The sequence below is a fragment of the Zootoca vivipara genome, chromosome 12, assembly GCF_965207765.1.
Source record: "Zootoca vivipara chromosome 12, rZooViv2.hap1.1, whole genome shotgun sequence".
NCBI lineage: Eukaryota > Metazoa > Chordata > Lepidosauria > Squamata > Lacertidae > Zootoca > Zootoca vivipara.
In genome coordinates this window covers 21,108,977-21,122,842 of record NC_142595.1, presented here as the reverse complement: position 1 = coordinate 21,122,842, position 13,866 = coordinate 21,108,977, and the positions used below count along the sequence as shown (strand labels likewise).

The 13,866-nt window shown below is 47.5% G+C and overlaps 2 protein-coding genes across 8 annotated transcripts in view; one reads left to right on the top strand and one right to left on the bottom strand.

Annotated features, from left to right (window-relative positions):
• The window catches only part of TBX21 (T-box transcription factor 21), a 51,008-nt gene extending 43,064 nt beyond the window's left edge, over positions 1 to 7,944 (top strand). Inside the window, exons 3-6 of the mRNA XM_035137131.3 lie at positions 1,705 to 1,826; positions 1,960 to 2,118; positions 3,727 to 3,788; positions 4,237 to 7,944. Of these exons, the coding sequence (XP_034993022.3) occupies positions 1,705 to 1,826; positions 1,960 to 2,118; positions 3,727 to 3,788; positions 4,237 to 4,903 (1,010 nt within the window). The 3' untranslated portion in view covers positions 4,904 to 7,944. The remainder of the gene's footprint in view (positions 1 to 1,704; positions 1,827 to 1,959; positions 2,119 to 3,726; positions 3,789 to 4,236) is intronic.
• Positions 7,945 to 12,084: 4,140 nt separating this feature from the next.
• The window catches only part of OSBPL7 (oxysterol binding protein like 7), a 34,551-nt gene continuing 32,769 nt past the window's right edge, over positions 12,085 to 13,866 (bottom strand). For all 7 annotated transcript variants that reach the window (XR_015946492.1, XM_035135434.3, XM_060281442.2 and 4 more), the window contains 3 exons: positions 13,478 to 13,604; positions 13,060 to 13,182; positions 12,085 to 12,584 (listed from right to left, as the gene is read on the bottom strand). Coding sequence is in view for 6 of the 7 variants with exons in the window: in XM_035135434.3 (XP_034991325.3) it covers positions 12,476 to 12,584; positions 13,060 to 13,182; positions 13,478 to 13,604 (359 nt within the window). In the remaining variant the exon portion in view is untranslated. The remainder of the gene's footprint in view (positions 12,585 to 13,059; positions 13,183 to 13,477; positions 13,605 to 13,866) is intronic.

Here is a 13,866-nt window from a genome sequence, read left to right as displayed (position 1 = left end):
TGCCTTTGCCCTGTTTGCTCTGCAGCACCCCCACCTCCCCATTCTCAGGAGCTACATCCCCATCTGCTGGTCCTGAGAAGAAACTGCATCGCTTCATTGTTAAAGCACAGAATCAACGTTTTGATAACGTTGTGCATTTCCTTTGCTGCTACCTGAACCACTAGCCTGCACCCCATGCATTTAGTATTAAGAGCTGAGCATCCAGGGCAGAGTACATGACTCTCCGTTTAATTTGAATGCTGGCACCTTTCTTTTTAAAGCTCAAGAATGTAACTACACGCTCTCTCCAGGGAAACTTGCCTGACGTTGTACACCCATGTCCTTTGCGTGCCAAGCAAATGCCTTCTTTTGTTTTCCCAGGGCTTTTTAAATATTAGCTGAACGTGGCTTTAACCTGCTGCGATGTATTAACTCTGCCATTTTTAATTGAGTTTCTTGAGCATTTATTGTTGGAATGGTTTATAATGTTAACAGTCCTTGAATTTATCTGTACGTAAGGGGCAGGATGTAAGTTTAAGAAGAAACACACACACAGACACACACAGTGAACAAATAAACAAATGAAAAATTATACAGTGGTACCTCTACTTACGAATTTAATGCATTCCGAACACACATTTGTAAATCGAAAAAATGTGTAAGTCGAATCCCATAGGAATGCATTGGGAGAAAAGATTTGTAAGTCGAAGCAACCCTATTTAGCAGAAAAAGTAGAAAAAATCCTATCTAAACCGCATCCAAGATGGTGGACGGAGCTCCATTCGTAAGTAGGAAAATTTGTAAGTAGAGTTATTTGTAAGTAGAGGTACCACTGTAATTCACTTTTGGTAAATTTATTTTACAGGTCAGTCCACGTGAATCATTAAACCCTTTCTAAGTACACAAAAAATATTTTTCTTTTTCTTTTTACGTTGTACACTCCTTGCACCATCTTGGTTTGCTGGGATCAATGCATGCATTTTTGCTCTATATTTGAGGGATTCACCCACTGACGCTCCTCTAAATTCTACGCAGAGACTTATGTTTAATCTTTCATCTGTCCAACAGCAGGCATTTAAAGTGATTCTTGCCTCTTCCATCTGCAACGGGAATCTGAAATGATAGTCCCAGTTGTGATCTTATCTTGGACAAGGTCATCAATTTGCTTCCTATTGGGCCTGGCTCCATAATGGGGGGGGGGACATAAATGAAAACCGCACCAATGACTGTCCCCAGTTGCTGCTGCTGCTACGTGGCCCCTCCAATCTGCCTGCACTGCTGCAGTTGCCAGCCTCTCTTTCACGATCATAGACTTACCCACCAGCAGTACCATAACTGGACAGGAGCTGAGCAGCCAGTTGGCACCCATCCTATTACGCCAGGTGGGCAAGGTGTCAGTTCAGCCAGGTGTGTGCACCCCAGTGTGCTTGGTGCTTAACACCAGGCCTGGCTTCTCTGTGCTATGCTACAAGCTCTAAAACAATTTTCCAACACTGCTTATTTATCACAACTTCCAACAAGAAACCCTTGGCATTATTTGTTTGGATCTAAGAAAGAGCTCTCAGCAGTCCCGCAGTCCAGCAATTCCTTAGGGTTCTTTGTTGTACAATCCAGCTGGAGCGATTTCGAAGCAGTTTAAATGTTTAAATGTTTAAATGCTAGGGCACCCTGGGCCTAGGCAATAAGGCTGAGAGATGCTTACTAGAAATGCCGTCTTTCTGGCAGGGAATCGGACGTACATGCACCCGGATTCTCCCAACACCGGAGCCCACTGGATGCGGCAGGAGATCTCCTTTGGGAAGCTGAAGCTCACCAATAACAAAGGGGCATCCAACAATGTCACACAGGTAATGGTGGCTTTCCAAATCAGTTTTCTCCCCCAAGCAAAAAAACCCCCAACAACCAGGAGATTTAATGTCATGGAATATACTGACAAAACGTTATTCATGGATCTTGTGCCTTGTCCTGTTTGTCCGGCAGATGATCGTGCTACAGTCCTTGCACAAGTACCAGCCGCGACTACATGTCACCGAGGCCAAGGACGGCGAGGTGGACAAAGTACACCCTTCCATCTGTAGCCAGACCTTCACCTTCCCCGAGACTCAGTTCATTGCCGTTACAGCGTACCAGAATGCTGACGTGAGTTTGCAATCTCAGTCGTAGCTGCTCACCGACTGAGCTGCTCAGATGGGATAGAAAAGGCGGGGGCGGTCCTGGGAAATAGGGTCACATTGGTCTGTGCAGGGCTTGGGAACTGAGCTATGCCTTCGCGAGTGCAGGTTTTTCATTTTTCAGCATCGGCGTAACCTCAGAACATGCCGAAAGTATTTGAATCTTGAGTGCTTCTGAGCATAAGCAAGAGGCTTAGGAAGGGGAGCAGTGTTGCTTGCCACAGGTTTTTATAATGCGCTAGCTCAGGGGTCAGCAAACTTTTTCAGCAGGGGGCCAGTCCACTGTCCCTCAGACCTTGTGGGGGGCCAGACCATATTTTTTTTGGGGGGGGGGAAATGAATTAATTCCTATGCCCCACAAAAAACCCAGAGATGCATTTTAAATAAAAGGACACATTCTACTCACGTAAAAACATGCTGATTCCTGGACCGTCCACGGGCCGGATTTATAAGGCGATTGGGCCGGATCTGGGCCCCGGGCCTTAGTTTGCCTACCCATGCGCTAGCAAATAGATACCTATGATATCACGGTAGGCTTGCTACTGTAACTAGGATGAAAATAACTTTCTGCCTGTGGCGAAACGTTCCTGGCAAAAAGACATTTTTTCTTTATTGAGGGGTGATGTTCTCCTCAACAACAGAGTAACAACTTGTGTGTTTATTACACATAATCTGATAGCCCGTAAAAGCTAACAGAAGACAGATTGATTCTACCACCTCCGTAGGCAGTGATGCTGTTGACTGGCACCAAATGTTTAACATAGCTTTATAAAGATACTAAAAGCTATGGTGCTTGTAACTTCATAAACAAGAAGTGGGAGAGTTCAAACCATAGTTTAGTGTGATGATGATAACAAGCCACAGCAAGCCTCACGGTTGTGTGCTGCCCACCAACCCCACCCAAATCTACCTTTCTCTTTTACTTAACCACAGCTTTGTAGTGATATCTAAAACAGCATGGTTAAGTTCAGGTAGGTAGTCAGGTTGGTCTGACGCAGTCGAAATAAATAAATGTTTTATTTATGTTTTGACATTTTGACATTTGCCATCCTGGGCTTCTTTGAGACAAATGGTGAGATAGAAATTTAATAGGGAATAACTATAAATGACAGTAATCTTCTAATAATCCAAGCTGGCAAGGTGTGCTTAATGTTGACCATGGTTTGTTGGAAACTGCAAACCATGGTTAATTTAGCATGGCATCCAAAAGTGATTCCTTGGTTTACAGACTCTCTCTTGTTTAGAGATCTTCAATGGCAGAAAGTTGCGCTTGTGTGCAAAACGGGTTGGAGTCCATGGAAGGCACAGACAGGATTGTAAATGCATTACTAGATCACCGTTTGCTCTGGTTACTGACATTCCACACTCCCACACCCGACACAGTATATTTCTGTGCAGCAGCTACAAAATGTGAAGAAATGTGCTTTCATTCACTGCATTGGTAAAGGAGGTAGAGGAATGGAAGCAGATAAAAGGCTATGAAGGAATTTGGAAGTATATGGGGGTGCAATGAGGTACATCCGCTTTTCTGGTACTGAACTTCAGAACAATAGCTTTCTTCTTTGTTTCCGCTTAGATCACCCAGCTGAAGATAGACCACAATCCTTTTGCTAAAGGCTTCCGGGACAACTTTGATTCGTAAGTCTCTCTTCTACTTGCCCAATGTCAATTTGACTTGCCTGTTTTAGTACACATCAGTCCCCGGAGGGGGGGGGGAGAAGAGAGAGACTACTGTGGCAATGCCCCGATTTCAATTTTTAAACTCTGCATCAGGATCCTGCGAAAATGCTCACATTCTCCTACACCCACCTACTTCAACCGTTTCTGTTAAGAGCTAGCTTTTTCCTTCTAGCACCTGGGGGGTGGGATTTCATACGATAGATCAGTTCAGATAGCACACCAAACCATGGCTCTAAACGAAGCTTTAACTATGGTTTGGCGCGCTATTCCGTAACGACAAACCGTGGCCTGCAAATGAAGAGAGCAAAGCCAAGAAACAGAAGCTGTGGTTTTTGAAGTGAGTTTTGAAGGCGGTGTGCCATCCCGTTGTAAGACATTAACTTCCTGTTTCGCCCTGTCCAATCAGGATGTACACCACGACCGAAGGAGACCGCACAACTCCATCTCCGCCCGGTGCCGCCAGCTGCCAGCAGCTCCTCACGAGCAGCCGCTTCCAGCCCTTCTTGCACGATCAGTACACGCTCCCTCAGAGCCGCTTCTACAACCGGGAGCGGGCCCCCCTGCCTCTGCCGCCCAAGGAGACCCACCACTGGTATTTCGCTTCCCAGCAGCCCCCTTCCGCCCCTCTGGAATACGGCACCTACGAGGGCGACTTCAGAGGGAACAAATTCATGCCGTACGGGATGAAGCCCTTTGCCCTACAGGCGGCGCCGCACCCCTCCTTGCCCTATTACCAGGAGCACCCCTTCGGGCCCCCAGCCACCTGGAGCGCCCCACCTCAGTATCACCACCCCAAGCCCACCCCAGGGGCCTTGAGCTGGTTCCGCCCCATGAGGGACTTGCAGGCGGTGCCCTCCACCGACGAGAAAGGGAAGGACAGCGAAGGCTGGGCCGAGCCCGGCTCTGTGAAGTCGGCCGATTCCTCGGACTCCGGGCTGTACGAAGCCGAGTGCAAGCGCCGCCGTGTGTCCCCCTACGTCTCCAGCGCTGAGAGCTCCCCGCCCATCCGCAACGGGGAGCTCTATGACAAAGAAGGAGGGGATGGGGGCTATTATGGCTTCTATGGCAACTGAAGTTGGGGGGGCAGGCAGGACAGAAACCTGTGAGGGAAACATGGGGTGGGGGCCTTCTCACCATCCAGCTTTCTCCTCCATTCATATCAGGGGTAACCTGTAAAAAAAAGAGAAGAAAAATGGACAGTCCCCCTTCTTGGTTTGGGGAAAAGTTTTGCACCTTTATGGGCACTGCTGGAAATACGTAATGACGATGGCATAAATGAAGCTGTATGTAGTACCTCCCCCCCCCCCCGCCCCTGCTCAGCCACTTCCAGGTGCTAGTCTGCTGGTGTTAAAACTTGCGCTCCCCTTTGCGGACAGATGCCCACATGGTGGTGGCGAGTTCAGATCTTGCGCTTATGTTCAGACACGAAGAGCTTTCACTCGTTTGTGCAGCAGCTCAGCCTGCACTTGCCAGGGCAGCTTCCTGCCTCCGCTCGAACCCACGTTTAGTTTTGGCTGATGTGTCACCGGGGAAAACGGAAGCAGAATGTCTCAAGAGATTCAAAGCACAGGGAGGAATTCAGAAGTAAAAATCCAACTTTGGGTGGGATGGGTTTTTTAAGCCACATGGTGCTTGTCGGGTTAAACTCAACCCTGATCCAGCCAAGGAGATCTGCGTACAGAAGCAGGCTTCATTGTACTCCTCACTTGCTGAATTGGGAACCACGGGATAAAAACCAGATGTATGCCTGTATGAGATTGTCCCACTGCAGTGCATTGATTAGAATGGGGTAGGTGTTCCAGTGGACATTTTGAGGGCATATCGCCTCCCGTGCTCCTGTATGTATGATGCCATACATTGACATCATAGGAAACGAGATCCAGATCGAGATTATTACGTCCGTACTCTGGTTTCCCCAGCCCAGCCCTAAACCCAACAGCATGCCTATTTGGGATTCCTGGGTGGGGAGCAGCTAGAAATCAGGAATATTTGCTTGAGAAAAATTCTGCCCTTGAAACTCCGTGCAGTTCTGAGACTTCGTTTGCAAAATCAGTATCTTTTGGCCCACTCCGGAGAGGGACTGGGAACCTCAAGCATGAATCAGATGTGATTCAACACTGGCCAGAATGCACATTATGTCTGTCCTCACCACATTGCATTCAGCGTAACGATTATGCGAATGTGCATTTAAGACGGCATTCCCATATCCTCGCTCTGGAGTCGTGTGCAATTATCATTATAGGTGACGATACGTAGTTTGGGGCGGGAGAACTGCTACCCCTGAGGCAGCAGCCTGCGTTCAAATCGTGGGATGTCACAGCCATGCTCCCTTACAAATGCTCTTGGGCCATTTGTGGGTCCCCGTTTCTCAAGTAAACTGTGAATTTCACACATCTGAGATAAATACCATCGTTTTAAGCTCCCTGGGTTTGACAAGAGGGTCCTGACTGCCTTCCCATTCTCCGTTCAGCCTGCTGAATTACCCCCTAACATGTAAACAAGCCAGAGGTTAAAGCCAGCTCTGGAGTTCGATGGTTTGAAAACATGTGATAATGCAAACCACCCATTTCTGCTAACCAGTGCTTTTTTGTCTTGAAAAAGAGCTGCTGGAACTCACCACGAACACCTCCCTTGTTCTCTTATACTGGCAATGGCGCCCACCCGAGTTCCAGCAAGTTCCAGCTGGAAAAAAGCCCCACTAACTAACCATCATATTCTCAGATGGGCAGCTCCCAGAACTGCCTTTAGGCAGACTTGGAACTGCTGAAACACCTTCCTCCATCTCTCGGGATTTCAAGAATCTGAATTCAAGGTCCAAGAACATGTGGAAAGATTCCTGGGGATCAAGGGAACATCAGGGTGGGGGTGAGGATAGCCCTGCAACATGGACTCTCTTCAAATACCGTCAGACCTGACATACCTGGGCAATACAGGAAGCTCTAGTGCCGTGAACAGTCTCCACCCATCAAAAGCAACAACAGAACAGGCCTTAGGTGGGATTTATGCAGCCCAAATATTTGCCTGCCCTTTTCTTTTTCTTTTTTCCTGCTTCCTACATGCCAGGCAACAGCCCTGAGCCCTGGATGAAGGCCAGTGCCCCAAATTAGTAAAATGGAACCAGCAGGGATGGCAAACTTATGGACCTCCAGATATTGCTTGACTACAAGTCCCACCCTCCCTGACCATTGGCCACAGGGGCTGGGGCTGCTGGGAGTCTGGCAACACCTGAAGGGCCACAGGTGTTGTCCTCATCTCTGGTATAAAGGGACAGGTTTCTCAGGTAACCCTCTTGGGTTAGATGTGGAGACACCTACGCTGAGAGATTAGAGGAGAGGCGAAGTGGGGGGGGGAGCAACCTCTCTTGTGCAGAGCCCATAGGGGGTTATCCCTACAGCAAGCCCCATGGCTCCTTTTTTGCAGTATTGTGCCTCGCTGTTTAGCTGTGTGTGCCGCAGAACACACACTTTGATTTGTTGAGATCCCCAAAGCAGAAGGCAATTGCAAAAAAAGGGGCAAGTCATCGCCTCCCTAGAAATAAACAAGAAACACCATACATTTCAATGGGGCAGGTCTACAATGAACAGTGGATTGTGTCCAAAATGATCATATTTAAAGCCCTCAGTAATTAGTTTTATGGAAAGCAGGAGGGAAAGACATAGGTTGTATTTTTATACTTCCACTTCCTTTAAAGAGATTTCCTCTCCCCCTTCCCTCCCTCAAATCTTGGTGGTATTTTATAATCCTGGAAAGACTTGATGGTCATTTGGTGAAGTGAATTTTAATTATGCTAGACAATCAAATGGGACACTCTCTCCCCTTTTAAGCGCTCCCCGTGGCTCGGCAAACCTGGCTGAGTTTCTCGGAGGCGGAGGGGGGGGGAGTTAGGCTCAGCTCTCCTAACTGTTTACACTCTTAAAACAAAAATTATGTAGATGTAAAAGACACAACGGTCTTTGTGGTGTTTTGAGGTTCTCTCTTTTTTATTTTATTTTTCAAGACAACAAAAATTCTTGACCTTTGCAAATATTTATTGAAAGCAGTGTACAGGCTGCCTGTTGAGTTTTCGTTTTGGCTTAAGAATTTCTTTAAATAAACTGTAAATCTGTTAGTTCTTTGGGTGTCTCTCCATGTGCGAAATGCAGCCTGTCGTACCTGTCAAATTTCTTCTGCCTGGATCAGGAAGTAAGGTACCCATTACTTACATTTTAAGACAGTAGCCCCAACTGTAGTTAGGAGATAGTATTGATGTACCTCACTGGGTCATGGTATTATTGTTTACTTGTCTACAGGAAAAGAAACTTAAATTATCTGTGCCAAGTGTCCTTATGCCTCACTCCCCACCAGCAGGCTCACGTCCAGACCAAGCCATTGTTGCTTCTGCCCCCAAGTGGATTCACCTCATGGGCCAAAATCGTGTGCTCCAGCATTCCTTGCAACATAGCAGAGGCTGTCCCCCACCCCCCAAAAATAATAATCTTCGGAAGTGTAGTTTGTAAAGGATACTGAGAATTGTTGGGAATTGCAGCTCTCTAAGGGGAATAGGGGTCTTCTAACAACTCTGCAGCCTTAAATTTCCCAGGATTCTTTGGAGTAAACTATGACTGTTTAAAACGGTATCATGCTGCTATAAAGGTATGGTGTAGGCATGGCCCTTATTATTATAATCTGTATACAGTGGTGCCTCGCTAGACGAATTTAATTTGTTCCACGGGTCAATTCGTATAACGAAAAATTCGTCTAGCGAATCCCATAGGAATGCATTGAATTTTTTTGTGAATTTTTAAAATTGAATTTCAATGCATTCCTATGGGAAACCGCGATTGCTAGACGAATTTTTCATAAAACGAATTCGTCTAGCGAGGCAACCTCCGCTAGAAAAAACCTTTCGTTAAGCGGAAATTTCGTTAAGCAGGGCATTCGTTAAGCGAGGCACCACTGTATATATCAATGTAAACTGGGCTTGTGGGTTATTATCCACTTATCTCTGAAAACGCTTCACTGATTGCGTTCAAATTTGAAGACAATGTCCAAAGCAAATGTCCAAAGGCTCTTATAAGGTTTTCAAAGGCAGATGCCACACCTCCGCCAGGTGAAACCCCAAAAAAACTCCGTTCCAGAATGCGCCACTCAGCCAAAAGTGCATGCTGGGAAAAGAACCAGGTTCCAAACCCGCGCCCTCTAGTGGTGGGTACACTGGTACTACAACCTATAGGATCTTCCCTCTCAACAGCACCTCAGCTGCCATTTACATACTAGGCCAAAGCCTTTGCAGACTAGGCCGAATCGAGGTACTGACTTGCCGGGGTGGGGGAGGGGACTGGATAGGTCAGGACACAGTAGTGCCAGTCACAGGGATGACCGGAAGAGGGGGCGGGATAAGTCATGGATCAACACAGGGTGGTGGCAGTCACAGGCATTAGCCATGGCAACACATGGCAGGGCCCGCTAGCAACTTATAATAGTTTATTATTTATACCCCGCCCATCGGGCCAGGGCTCCCCAGCCACTCTGGGCAGCTCCCAACAGAATATTAGAAACACGATAAAACATAACGTTAACAACTTCCCTAAACAGGGCTGCCTTCAGATGTCTTCTAAAAGTCAGATAGTTGTTTATTTCCTTGACATCTGATGGGTGGATGTTTCACAGGGTGGGTGCCACTACCAAGAAGGCCCTCTGCCTGGTTTCCTGTAACTTTGCTTCTCGCAGTGAGGGAATCCCAGACCCAGAAGGACCTCAGAGCTGGACCTCAGTGTCCAGGCAGAACGATGGGGGTGGAGACGCTCCATCAGGTATGCTGGGCCAAGGCCGTTTAGGGCCTTAAAGGTCAGCACCAACACATTGAATTGTGCTCGGAAATGTACTGGGAGCCAATGTAGTTAAAGTACTTCCTCTGGCTTTCCAGGGCTAGTGGCTGCAGTAACATGCATCTGTCAAAATAAACTGGTGATGTAGGACAGTATCTTTGGCAGCGATTCACCCTTTTGAAACTTTCCACAACCATAGGTTTATGAGGTGACATCTGCCCACTACCTGCAATATGTGCACGATAAAAAAAAAATGGCTCCTATTGCAGAGTTGCTTTTAGGGGGATAATGCATACTGGGCACGTTGAGCAATCAAAAAAGGGCATATGAATGGTGGTTTGTTTGTTTTTTTTAAAAAAACTACTGTTCAATTATTGATGGTGAGGGACAAGCAGTTGATCACCGGGAGGAGAAAACACATGCTTGCCAGCTGAGGCGGTTGAACAAAATGGCCGCCACACATTGGAACTTTTCTGAAATCTTTGTTTTTATTATTGGACACGCCGTGGAGTGTTCAAGCCACAACACAAAGACAGAACAGAGGCCAGTCAACATGGACGCAGAGGACGGAACGGCAGCTCATCACTGGACCAGCCAGGTGAGGTGAACGAAGAGCAGGCCGACCTGCTTTGTGGGCCAGACAAGACATTAAAGACAACCAGCACACGGAAAGAAGGGGCAGACAACAAGACAGGACACAGATCTGGATCTGTTGGGCAAGAAATCTTCAGGAAGGGGCAGAGAGGGAGGCGCGAAGAACGGGGAATAAATTAAAACTCCCCCTCCTATGCAGCAATTATCAAAACCCTTTCAGGAAGTATTTCTCAAAATAAAATAGATCACAGCTGAAAAGTGAAGCTCAGTTTCCAACAGTGTGCAAACCCCACCCTCCGTCAACAAGGAAGGGAACCAAAGTGCTTTGTAGACATTCAGTTAATGCCGCCCACTTCAGACCCGCATAAATGGTGAGACTGGGCCAGTAAACAAGAAAAGAGCAGGAAAAGGTTCTCGACCACCTCGGGGTGAGTTGGGCAGCACAGTGGTGAACTGCAGTAAAAGAACATAAGAGTCTGGACGCTAAAAATCTATAAAGCTGTGATGTCCCTAGGCTGCCCTGCATCCAGATTTGGAATTCAGGGAACTGTGGGCTGCTTCACATGTTGCATTTCTCCACTTAGGCAGTAGATGTTCGTTTTCCTAACACTGGGAAAGCTCAGACAGGTTTGCAGGATATAGGAGCATGGAAGATGGTCCTAGGAGTTCTGCATGATGGTCTCATACTTGTGCCTGAATGTTGTAACTTCATAAAGACATGCAGCATTTTCCAGTTACAGTACAGTACTTCCCGAAACAGAGTTTGAAAATTGGGTGGGGGATAAAACCAGAAACAAAAACCATAAAATTGGAAACCTAGGTGTGAACAGAGCCATTGGACTTGAGCCTGCAACACCTTGTAACCCACCAAGCCAAATTAACCATGTGTACTGCAACCCCTCAGAAGTTAAATAAACCTAGAAATGCAACGATAACGGGGACTGTCAAGCACTCGCTGGTCTGCATTAGCTTGATGGGCCACAACTTGTGTGGGCCTGCTCTAGATTCAGCCAGAACTTCCTCCTTTCTTCGCTCCCTTCAAAACAGGGCCCGAGCTTCAGGATAGTCTACATTCCTCTTGCCACAGCTGAGAAAGAGATCAAAATGCGTGTTTTGCTTCTATGATACACACACACCTCTACAATCATAATCGAGGCAGCTTTGAATATCACAAGTTCTGATAGACCCTGACCTGATGCTGAGGTACAAATTTCTGCAAAGGATTGTGGGAGTGCCAGTGTTTCCCCACTCCCTCTTTTTTAAGTTATTGCTTCAAATGCTAAAGGACAGTGGGGAGGAGGAGGAGGAGGAGAACGGCTTACAATCCTAGCAAATAGGGAGGGAAGGAGATACCAGAGATGGGGTGATGAAGGGAAACAAAACACACATACACACAATGTCCTGATTCAATGTTATAAGCCCCAACAGCAGCCCAGAACTCAGAGTACTTCCTTAAGGCGTGGGAAAAAGTCCTGGAGTCTCTGCCATACCAGGCATCTTCGGCTCAGAGCAACATTAACCAAATTCCCGTCCTACAACCCTCAGAGGGCTACCACAGCTTCACATATTATAATCTGCTCCCGGAGCAGGAATTCCTAACCTAGGCCAGGCTTTACCTCAGGACAGCCACCAGGAGCGACTTGAAAACAACCAAAAAAACAGGAGGGGAGGGAGGGCGCGACCAGCCACCCCCAGAATGGAACTACTAGGTAGTCAGGAGGACCCAAAACGTCCGGTATCCAGGCTTCGCTGTGCAAACAACCACTCCACACTGGAGCATACATTTGCCGCTGCTATCTGAGCAAAAGGCAGGCTTCGAAAATTTAAAGAGTGGTTTCCCATTTTCAAGTTGCTTGGGGGGGGGGGAGCATCCAGTCTCGCTGGCCCCACTGCTTCTGCCCCAGAGCCAATTTCCGACTCTGCAGGTGTTAAAGTGCTTCCTATCAGCATCCGCGGCAACCCAAGGCTCCACACCAAGGTCTGCCTAGCCAGCAGGCAGCAGTTTTGAGGACCACGATCGACTTCCCCAAGTGTGCGATGGGAGTAGGGCTGCTTTGGAAGTGCATGGCGCAACACCGAAAGGTGTCCCTCCACTTCATGAGGTGCTGGTAATCCCAGGATTGCATGCCTCGATCACCTTTGTGCTTATCTAGCAGGGGGTCCTTACTGTCTGGTCTCCTAACCCCCCCCCCCCTGCTTTGGGAGATGGCGGACAGGCACGGCCGCTCCGGCGGTTGCTAACCACTACCACAAGACGGCACTGTCCATATTGCTGAAGCCAGGCTCCGCCCTCAGCTTCCAGTAGCTGCTGTTGGTTAACCAGGATTCTTTGCCATTTGCATCCACTTGCCGCCTGCCAGGAAGAAGAAAGAAGAAAAGGAGCCCATTAGTAGTCAGGGTTAACAGTTTAGCAAGGGGAGACACATCTGGCGCCACTACCAATTCATGTTTCAAAAGCAGGACATGTTTTGATTCACCCCTCGGAAGCAGGGAACTAGGATGCTGACAGGATGCAATCTATGGTGTGTGTGTGTGTAGTCTATATGCTTACAAAAAATAAGTAATAATAATGTACCAAAAAAGGACGAATCCCGCAACCAAATTGAGGATTTAGTTTTAATTTTGCATCCTCTGCTCTGCTTCTATAAATGGCAAGGAGACTCGAGTTCCACCTCCTCGCAACAGGACACTTTGCTTAACCAACCATGGTTAACTCCTGGTTTGCTCAATAAACCACAGCTTACATGAACCATGGGTTGGCGTTCATGTAAAAACGTGGCCATAGGCTCCGTGGAGGAAGAAACAACAGGAAGCAGGGGAGGAAGTACCTGAAGAAGCGCGCCTGATGAAGAATGTTGTTATCCTCCATCACCCGACGCCGGTCTCGTTGCAACTGCTCAATTCGCCGCTTCTGCGACTCTGCAGCCTGCACATTTCCCTCTTCTAGGTACCTGGAGAAGTGGGGAGAAGGGCACCAAACCCAGTCGTATTCATTTTCTTTTCATATCAAAAACGTGTGTGTGCACGTCTATGGGGCGTAAATGGCAGCCAGGATATGCAGGAAAGCCTTGCGTTTTTTACGTTCGCTGATTTCCATAATTTTTGTGTATATCAGCTTTAGAATGGATGCTGCAAAAACTGGGATTTCTATGAACGGAAGATGCCTTGAACACCTCACCAGCAGAAAAGTAGGCTATCTGAAACAAAAGAGGAAAAGACAGTCCCTAATGGCTTTCTTGCCCTCACCTTTGGTCAGGCCTCAGACGCGTATCTGTGGAGGGAAGGAGGCGCTTGAGCTCTGGCGTTAACTCGTTGAGCTCCAAGGCAAACTGAGTGAAACCATAGTTCTTTTCGAAGTCTCGAGGCATGGTGTCTGGAAGCGGCAGGGGAGACAAAGGGAGAGAGAGAAAGATTTCAGAAGATCAGGTGCCCACCACCCACTGACTCTGGCAGCCTAAAGCTAACAACACCAGGGGAAAGGATGGAGGTCGATCCTACCCAAATCTCCCAGACACATCTGAAAAGCTGTGGGTGAGAGTGAGAGTGGGGATTGATTGCTGAATTTACATAGGCCTGCCAAAAAGAAGGTCCTTCTTGCCAGAGTAAGCACCCTTTTCACCATTTTTTGGTTTGTT